Here is a 10,299-nt window from a genome sequence, read left to right as displayed (position 1 = left end):
ACACTATCCGTATCTAGTACCTTCACTACTCGACTAGCAGCGGCAGTGGTAACGAATCACACATAGCACACAGTGACACAGGTGTCACATGTGTGCTATGTATGCATGGAAATAAGAAGGATGTGTGTCGTGTGTATGAAATAGTATGAAACAAGAAGCATAGTTTCAGAAGTTCTCTAACGATAAGGTCTGAAAGCAGCAACGACTTTATGCAATAAGACAATCTTGTCAGCTTCATAAGTAGGTTCTACCTATTTTGACCTAAGATTTATTTGGCTAATCTCGTATTGCAAAGTACCGTTTTGTCATAGTCTCGTTTCGCCGATAATCGTATGGCATAAATCTCGTTTAGTCTAAAGTTATTTCGCATAATCTTGTTTAGCCTAATAATGCTATGGCATATTATTATACAAAGTAATAATATTCGTCTGGCTTTAACTACACGGAGCGTTTTCCTACATAGCGCAAAATGGTGCCTTGTATTGTTTACGCTATGTGGAAAACGCTCCACTCCGCTTCGCTGCGCTCAGCTTTGCTTTTGGGGCCGTCCATTAATCACGTGAGGTCGTTTTTCTCATTTTTTGACCCCCCCCTCCCCCCTGGTGATATTTGGTGAGGTTTGGGACCAACCCCCCTCCCCCCCCCCTGGATCACGTGTATTTTTTTGGAAATCTATGTAAATGCAATTTTTGACTAGAAAAAATATAGGTCAATTTTTGCACCGTCCAAAATATCGGTTCAGAAATACCTAATTTTTGACAAAAAATTAATACACGTGATGTCTAAAGAGAACCCCCCCTCCCCCCTCGTGATGTTTCGTGAGGTTTTCAGTAAACCCTCCCCCCCCCTTTGAGCCTCACGTGATTAATGGACGGCCCCTTTGACGAACATGTGCACCTAACACATCTTTAGGTTTCGATCCCATGGGATTTAATGGCGTTTGTAATAAGTAATTATAATGGTCATTCCATTCACTTTTGATCATTCAATATCGTGATTTCCGAGATGTAAGAGAAAAATATCGCAATTTGTACATTTACTAATACATAATTTATTATAATAATAATAGGAGAAACAAGATAATACTTATACGAAAATAAATTTGAGAAAACGAGATTTAGGTGTTTTAAGATTGTGCCAAAAGAATTTTAGGCGAAACGAGTCTTATGCGACATAAGTCTTGACGAAGTGATGATTCGGCCAAAAACGTTTGGACCATACGAATTATGCGAAACGAGTTTTGGGCAATGAAGATTAGGCGAGATGAGGGGAACCCTCATAAGTAAGCTATACACAGCCATATAGATATTATTCTGTGGCCATATTACACTAGGTACCCATATGCGTAAAGGACTAGTTAACTATGTAGGTACTACTTTATCAATACGAGCATACGGAGTGTGAGTTATTACGCACCGTTCAAGTAGTGATGAAATAAACGCGATCATAAGTAAGCTATACACAGCCATATAGATATTATTCTGTGGCCATATTACACTAGGTACCCATATGCGTAAAGGACTAGTTAACTATGTAGGTACTACTTTATCAATACGAGCATACGGAGTGTGAGTTATTACGCACCGTTCAAGTAGTGATGAAATAAACGCGATCATAAGTAAGCTATACACAGCCATATAGATATTATTCTGTGGCCATATTACACTAGGTACCCATATGCGTAAAGGACTAGTTAACTATGTAGGTACTACTTTATCAATACGAGCATACGGAGTGTAAGTTATTACGCACCGTTCAGGTAGTGATGAAATAAACGCGATTTTGTATGGCTCGCGAGAGTCGCCATCTAGCGATACACACGCTGTACTATTTGCATCGGTTTTCACTGCTCGAAAAACCTACACTATAATATATTGCAGGCCCTCAGATTAAATAGGAAGTTAGGAATTGAACCTATAAGCTATACCAAACATTGCGGGTGAATAAAACCGATCGATTAGAGCTGCATACCTACATATACGTACTTGTTGCAATGTAACTTCCTACATAACTTTTAATGTAGATACAAATAATATATCATTCGCCCGAGCGCTGACGCGCCTCTCATGTACCTATATACCTACATTGTAGAGCCCTCCCGTTCCCGTCCGGGACACCCTATATAATATGATGAGGAAGCAATCAATACATTTCGTACATAGCTGGACATGACGTGCAATATGAAATCCGCACGGCGCGGCGCACATAACGAATGAATGAGTGATTCGTCGTTACTTCGATATGCATTTCGGTGTAATTTTATTTGTACTTACACTTTTTATAGACCGATAGTGATTATTTGCTCAGTGTAGGTAGTTACACCGTTTAATAAAATATTGTTTAATTTAATCTAATCAAACCATGCCACGCCACCTCATATTCATTTATAAAGAAGTTCAAATATGTGGATAAATAAAATGAAAAAATAAGATACCGATCGTAGTTAAATAAAGGGAGAGATGATTTATTGAGTTTCCATTTCCGTATTCTAAACTTACTGGCTTGGCTGCATGCGGCTTCGATTCACGAAGATCGAGGGCCATGTAATATTTATTTAGAAACAGCGTGTAAGCAGCATATTATCATTCGAAATATATTTGTTATCATAGCCCCGATTACACGGTCCTCGTCATAGAAGTTAAGTCCTCGTTCAACCTCATTCAGCATGAGAGTCCACCTAATTTGTGTTAATTTGTAAATGATGATTCACGCTTCACGCTACACCGTGTCTCGGCCGGGGAACTTTTGTATGAAAGGACACGGCGGTACAAAAGTGCCCGGGCACAGCCCGGTCGAGATATGGTGTAGCGTGAATCATCCTTTATTCCTTTATAGTATGTAAATAGTATTTATAGTCGTGGTCCACAGTTCCCCATCCGAGAACCTAAATCAAAACGATCATCAGAATAATAACGCGGTTTTTCAACCCAAAACATTCTGGCGAGAGTGTAGAGTAGATCGATAAAAAATCGATTCAGGCTGGCTGGACCATAGACTACCAAATCTTTAGATTGTCTATTGTTCTCTCTCAGCTGTCTATTTTCTTGTCAAATCGCATTTTTATTTCGAAATCGATGTTTAATTTTTCATTACGAAATGCAGTTGAATTTTGCTGATTTTACCATATTGATTGTGATTCTTTATCGCTGTTGACGATTCAAGCTGTACCTCATAAATGTGTAGCAATTTGAACAAAGTGGGACTTGTGCTTCGTGGCGTATTGTTGTATCATATTTGGTTATATTGAAAATAATAATGGTTTCTACATTTACTCTTCAAGAAAAATATAATCAAGGTACGCCATATTCATGACCTCCGTGTGACCGTATTTCTTAATTTAGAATCAAGTGTACTTCAGTGTAATTCTCGTTTGATTTCAGTGAGACGAAACTTTTGTTTTTACTTGGACATACAAGATAACGGAGTCTCCCGCACTTTATCCAAAAGAATAGAAGACTTGGGTTTGGTAAGTTCAAAGTTTTAGCAAAGTATAATCATAAACTTGAAGAAATCACAAAATTTCTCTTCACCCTATTCCAAAAATGACATGAAACCCAACAAAATACAATGGTAATATAACCCAAAGACAATGAGGCTAAACATCATCACTTCATTTCAACTGAGTTATAATTTGCGTTTAGTTATTGACTATCAAAGCACGTAAGTATTACATAAAAGTACAGCATTTTATTTTTATTTAATATTTAGATATAATTTTTCATAGTTATTTTTTTATTGATTTCAATATTTACCATTGAATTCATCAGTGACCATGATAATTAAGAGAAACGAGTAATTAGAAATTTTACCATATTAGCAATTCCTAAACGCAATAACAAGAAATGGAACGCGCTTTTGAATTGACCAATGAGACGCTTCCGCCCACTCTTTCATTTCGACTGCAGCGCCCCTGGCGACAAAAACAAAAACTCACGAAATATCTCCATCTTGTGTGACAGATTTGTGTTTGTTGTTTCTCAATTAGATTTACGTGGTAAATGTTGTTTTATTACATTAAAAAAGTGAATAGTGTATTGAATTAGTTATAAAGAACATCTGGACACATTTGTAGTTCCCGACTACGAGAGAAAGTGCGTGAATTCGTGTCAATTCTGGGAGTGACGAAGTGTAGGTCTCTGTGACTATTATACTTACTTATTTTTGTGATAAGCGAAGCGCGGAGCCCCTGCCGACTAGTTTTATGTAAGTCAATCTCTCGTATAATGTCCACATGAGACGTTCGCATTAAAATACCATGTCGAAATTACATAAAAAACACTTGTGCGAGTGTTTTGTCGGTCGCTTAGTAAGCGTCCGATTTTAGGTCATCTTTTGTGCGCTCGGCGGAGAGTCGCCGTCGCAGCGTAAAATGCAGCGGGCCGAGGCCGCGCCGCGCGTTCGCCCGAGCTTACGTTGCATTACGTACATTTAAATAAGTGTTTGTGATCACTTTTCTTTCGATAGCGCGTGTAAGCATTAATTTTTGACAGTTGATATTACTTTTGTTTTCGTAATGAGAAGTGGTTCTTAAGACGGTCGTCTTAGGGTTGTGTTTGGCTTGCTTGTGGGGGTTGTTATTTTTTTGGCGGGACCGTTGGCGGGAGCGTGATGTGGGTTCGCCGGCGCCGCTGCCTCGCTTGGCTTGTGCCGCTCGTATTTCAAGGAAAACTCTGCGAGTAGGTACGCGGCCGCGGACATACCTATGTAACGTTATGTTTATCGAGCGCGGGCGGCCGGCTCGCCCGACCATTGCGCGCGTGGCTCATTTCATTCCCAATACACTCACATCAAATCTGTTCCAAGAACAGGCTCACCCAACCCAACCACTATACAGTTTACAGTTCCCAGACTTGCATGTCAACAAAAAGTGATTTCGAAATGTATAACTGTCAAATTGGCATTTCCACATTTCACAACAATGAGGCGTTTGTTAAAAAAAAAAAAAAGTTCCTTTTTGGAGAAATAGATGGCGTTGTCTGGGGTTGTACCAACTTTCAAACCCTCAGAACACACTCAGATCACAATATGTTATTCTGTGAGGCTAACGAAATGTGAAAGTGACGTAGGTAGGTAGAACATTGACAAAAGAATAAAGAGGACTTGGCATAAAAATCGGTACTTAAAAATATATCGTCGTCTCTTTTTAACTTATTGGTGTTATCGTACGTAAAAAAGGACAACAGTAGTTTTGTCTTTGCCTAAAATTACAACATTGCGATCGGTCGCCATGTTGATTGACCAAGATTGACATCCAAACACAAGGTACTTCAGCTGTCAAACAATTTGTTTGTTTACATTTTTCAAGAAAAAAGCCGCCATTTTAATTGACACCAAAGTTTAGGTATAGTGCCACAAACTTATCTGTTCCGGTGAGAGCGAACTAAATTGGTCCATACCTCATTACTTACTAAATGAATTTCATATTGACATAGATTATATGGACCAATTTAGTTCGCTCTCACCGGAACAGATAAGTTTGTGGCACTATAAGCGCATTTTTTTCGTTGATATGGCATGTCCTCTCTTTATTCTTTTGTCAATGAGGTAGAATTGTAGTATTATTTTCTCTATGATGTCGATGTCACTGTTGCTTCAGCGTTCAGTGCGATTGTGCGTACAGCCGTTCTTTTCAAGTTTTCTCATCAGTTCTCGCACGCAGCACCCGTTCAAACGGCGCGCATAGAGAAAAGAACACTACGTGACGGCGCGGGTAGAACTATTCACACAATACTTAGCACTATCCCAAGCCACATGCAGTCTGAGCCTCGGAAGGATGGCTCGCGCTACCACCCGACATTTAATCACAACTAGTGAGTTCTTATTCTGAGTTTAGTACTCTTTGCTCTCTATGTAATTTTTGACAGTTGGTACACTGCGTTTTCACGCCATCTATCGGCTTACCCAAAAGCTCAACTGACAGCTGTCAAGGAAAACGGCTCATAATGTTGCTGACAGCAAAAAATACTTATTAGAATGGTAACACTTGAAATGATGATTCAATAAAATTTTGCTTATTTATTTATGCAAATGCTGATGTTGCTTGTAACAGAAGCTGTAATTTATTTGCCACCTCATAATAAGCATTTGAGGAAAGCTTTGAACTCATGATAACCCTTGAACAATGATTTTTTGTATACAATTTCGGTAGGTAACTAGGTACTTAGATAAGCATGCTGCCTCAAGGATTCACTCAATGTCAGACATGTTTACAGTTGGTTTCATCTCACCACATCTGCACTACCCTTTGTAATATTAACTGCTTAGATTACAACATAAATATTAAATACATTTAATTAATAATGAGCTCTCTTCAAAAACTTACACCAAGTTTCCTTTCTAATTATTTGCACTGCTAAAAATCATTTCTCTAACTTCACAAATCTGTTACAGCAACAAGAAGTGTTCCTGACGGAGCGAGTGACGCACGTGGTGCGCGACTGCGGGGCGCCGCCGCCGGCGCGATGGCTCCCCCGTGACGGGGCGCGCAGCCGAGCAGATGCCATGTTACAGAGAGTCCGAAAGGACCCCGAACCTCGCCAGCCCGCCGTCACTCACAACTACACCACACTTAACGTTCAAAAGGTATGATAGTTGAGTTAGATTTTGGCTGTTACTGATCAATTTTGATTGTTGTGAATTTATTATTGATTGGTAATGGATTACTTTAATAGCTGTATCACACTAACAAGATCTTAAACTTCTTTCTTTTTTATGTACTTAGTAGGTGCTTATTTTTTACTAATGCTTTCAAATAAGATATATATTCTAAAATATATGTATTAATATTTCAGGCTATAATACTTTTGGATAAAATCTATGACACATTCTTCACTGCACCGCGAAAAGCTAATGTAAGGGTCTTCAAAAAGCATTATATCAAGATTGAGTTTCTGGACAAGTATGCTTCTTTTCATATCTATCCTTCTTTGTTTTAGTCAAATATACAAATACTATAAGTTATTTTTAATTTCAGGGTTTGCAGACCAGTCTACAAGGAGTTCGATGAATGGCCTGAGATACCGCTGGATCCAGACCCACCCAAGGATAAGAAGCTAGAGTCTTCCAAACAAGATATCAACCAGAATCTTCAAAATACCCCTGCAGGTCAGAAGTAAGTTCATGAACAACTTAATCTATTTTTTTTAAATCTTTCACACAAGTTTAAAAACCTTTGGCCAATGTGTATTAACATTGACAACCTCTTCCCAGAATGACTAGAAAAAGTCGTCCACGCATCAAAGAAAAGGAGGAAAAGGAAGCGAAGGGCGGGTACTGCGAGATCTGCAACGCGGAGTACTTGGACGCGGCGCTGCACCGGCGCTCGCCGCGGCACCTCGCCTTCCTGCGCGACCAGACCAACTTCCTGGCGCTGGACGAGCTCATCGACGCCAGCGCCGACGTCTCCAGCTTCCTCGACAAGGCCGCCGCGCCCGTCAACGGCGAACGACGCTCCCTCCGCAAGGTCTGCAACGGAGACGCCGACTCGCCCAAGAACAACAACAAGCGGTCCAAGCGCTCCCAGAGCCCCGACTCCGCCGTCAACGGCCACGCCAGCCCGCGCCGCAACGGCCAGCTCGACGATGAGCGCCGCCACAACACGCGCTGCTCCAAGCGCATCAGCGACCAGGCCGAGGACCGCCAGTACTACAAGGTGGTCGGCGTCAGCACCAAGCTGCGCTCCAGCGGCGGCTTCAGCGCGCGCCGCCGCGACGAGCCGCCCGCCGTCAACGGCGCCAAGCCGCTCGTCGTCAAGTTCAAGAAGATACGCAAGTCCGAGCTGTCCGTGCTGAGCGACGAGGCGGAGCAGTTCATGTTCCCCAAGCGCGCCAGCTCCAGCAGCTCCAGCTCGTCCGACGACGAGGAGCGGCCGGGCCGGCGCGCCGCATCCCCCGCGCCCCCCGCGCCCGCCCCCGAGCGCCGGCGGCTGGCGCGCCCGCTCGCGCTCAAGGAGGAGTCGTCCGAGGAGGACAGCTGGCCCGAGGACACGGGGCGCAGGAAGCGGCGCGTGCCGGCGGCGCGGCGGCCGCGGCGTGTGTCCGTGCCCGCGCCCCCCGCGCCGGCGCCCCCGCCCCCGGAGCCTGCGCCCGCCAGCCCGCTGCGCGAGGAGCCGCCGGAGCGCTGCATGCGCTGGGAGGGCGGCCGCCTGCGCTACACGCCCGCCGTGGAGCAGCTGCAGTTCGCCTTCGAGTCCGTGCCGCACTCCGAGCCCTGGTTCGAGACCTTCAAGCGGCAGGACGAGGACAAGGTCGTCGCCAAAAATGTGCCACATTATTTTTGTAAGTATTTGTACATGGTGAACCTATTTGTGACGTTTTGAATGGGTATTGACGATTCGAATATTAATCATCTTTTTCTTTCATTGCAGCTTTATATGCTACAAAAGCACCAAAGTTACCGTACGAGATCGGTCAGCTACCTCCATTGAAACCAAACTGTTGTCCGCTGAGCGCGCTAGTGAAGACCGAGGAGCGGTGCGGCGCGCGGTACGGCACGCGCGGCGGCACGCGGGGCGCGCGGGAGGCGGGGGCGGGGGGGGCGGGGCCCGTGGCCGCCGCGCAGGCGCAGGACGCGCACCCGCGCAAGTCCCCGCGCGAGCACGCGTCCACGCTGGCCATGCTGGGCGCGGCGGGGCTGCTGCGCCGCGGCCGCAACGACGACTGCAAGTCCACCGCCTCCGAGGACACCAGCGACTCGCACAGCCAGTCGCGGCCCGCGCCCGCCGCGCAGGACGCCTCCGAGCGCCTGCAGCAGTTCCTCTCCGAGGTCTTCGATGATGCGGAGGAATACGACGTCTCGGAGGAAGTGATGGAGTCCGAGACGGTCGTCACCACCTCCACCAATGTCCCCGACGTGTTAAGTTTAGTCTCCGAGTGCGAGGGCTGCGAGATCATCAGGGACGAGATCCGGGAGGGCGCCGCGGCGGCCGCGAGGCCGAAGGGCAGGCGAGGGAAGTTCAAGAAGAAGAACCGCACGGGCTGGCCCGCCAAGAAGAAGGTGAAGAAGGAGAGCTCCGGCGCCAACAGCCCCGAGCGCAGGGACGAGAGCAGCGCGGAGGGCTCGTGCGCCGCCGCGTCCTCGCGGGGCAGCGACGACGACGAGCCCGCGCCGCTCGACCGGCCCGACTCCTCGCGCGACAGCCACGCCGCCGACGCGGACGAATCTCACGCCAAGACGGAGGACGAGGACTCCGACGACAAACCACTCAAACTGGACGTGAAAGTGTTAGTGCAGGAGGACGAGAAGAAGTCGAGAGAGGAGGAGGAGAAGCAGGCGTCGGAGGGGGAGGGCGAGGAGCGCGCGCGCGGGCGGAGGAAGCGCGCGGCGCTGGAGGGGCTGCTGCTGATGCCGGTGGTGCGCGTGGCGCGCGTGGACCCCGCCGCCGCGCGCCGCCTGCGCTCCGCCGCCCGCCCCCGCCCCCGCCCGCGCCCCGCGCGCCTCAGGTAGCCGCGCCGCCCAGCCGCCAACTAGCCCACCAAACTATAACCACTAGTGAGTGCCGTCGGTCGCTAATGTTTCACCATTCCATACGTACTTTCTTCTCCGGTTTACTAACTTTGAACTCGTAGATATGAGTTCCTGTGACATGGTTCTGTCTAGCCGATATTTATAGCACGAATTTGTAAATCTCTATTGTTGTTTAAAAGACATTGTTATGTATGAGCTCCGGTGTTATCAGTTGATTGTTTATATTGTTTTTTTTTTGGGATATGTAGAGAACAAACAGTATTTTTTATTTTTCTATTATTTTTGTCTATACGTAGGTTTCTATTTTGTGTTATTTAAATGCATCAATAGAAAGTCGGGAGATATTTTATGAATGTATTTAAATAGAAGGCTTGGGAGTCTTATAGTCAGTGTAAAAGTAGTAGTGTGGGTGTATGTTACGTGAAGTGCATTTAGGTGTGTCTGCGAGAGCTTGTCTTGTATATAAAATGTTATGTAATGCGCTTAGAGATAGTTTCCTTTTCTTTATTTATGAACAGATGAAAAACTCTCATGTGTAAAACTTCGTAAAATAAAGTTGTATAAAAATAATTTCGATTTTTTTGTCTACTTTTTATGCAATGATGTTAGGTTTATGTAAGAGATTTTAAAACAGACACTCACAAGAGGTGACGGAATATGGCTGCAGGGGGATTTGGCAGTCATCTGATGCTATCCTGCACTATGCTGGCAAACCTCACTCCCTGCTCTTTTCACCGACTCGCTAGAAGATCCCAGGTTCTACATGCCAGCAAGAAAACTTGAGTTGAGGCTCACTCAGTAGACAGGCAACTCAACGCTGGAGGATCTATTGAA

At 45.3% G+C, this 10,299-nt stretch overlaps 1 protein-coding gene across 11 annotated transcripts; it reads left to right on the top strand.

Moving 5' to 3' along the window:
* Positions 1–3,019: 3,019 nt before the first annotated feature.
* LOC119693043 lies at positions 3,020–10,035 on the top strand. 11 transcript variants are annotated; one of them, XM_038115157.2, is made up of 7 exons: positions 3,020–3,295; positions 3,381–3,466; positions 6,391–6,582; positions 6,792–6,898; positions 6,974–7,111; positions 7,210–8,276; positions 8,366–10,035. In XM_038115157.2, exons 1-7 carry the CDS (start codon positions 3,256–3,258, stop codon positions 9,442–9,444), a joined length of 2,709 nt encoding a protein of 902 aa, XP_037971085.2. In that variant the 5' UTR covers positions 3,020–3,255; the 3' UTR covers positions 9,445–10,035. The 11 variants fall into 11 exon arrangements, with proteins under 11 accessions (XP_037971085.2, XP_037971091.2, XP_048478673.1 ...); XM_038115160.2 differs by lacking the exons at positions 3,020–3,295; positions 3,381–3,466 and adding an exon at positions 3,802–4,128; XM_038115159.2 differs by lacking the exons at positions 3,020–3,295; positions 3,381–3,466 and adding an exon at positions 3,802–4,132.
* The last annotated feature ends 264 nt before the right edge of the window (positions 10,036–10,299 follow it).

Source organism: Plutella xylostella, chromosome 8 (assembly GCF_932276165.1).
Source record: "Plutella xylostella chromosome 8, ilPluXylo3.1, whole genome shotgun sequence".
Taxonomy (NCBI): domain Eukaryota; kingdom Metazoa; phylum Arthropoda; class Insecta; order Lepidoptera; family Plutellidae; genus Plutella; species Plutella xylostella.
This window is presented reverse-complemented; position numbering and strand designations above follow the sequence as displayed.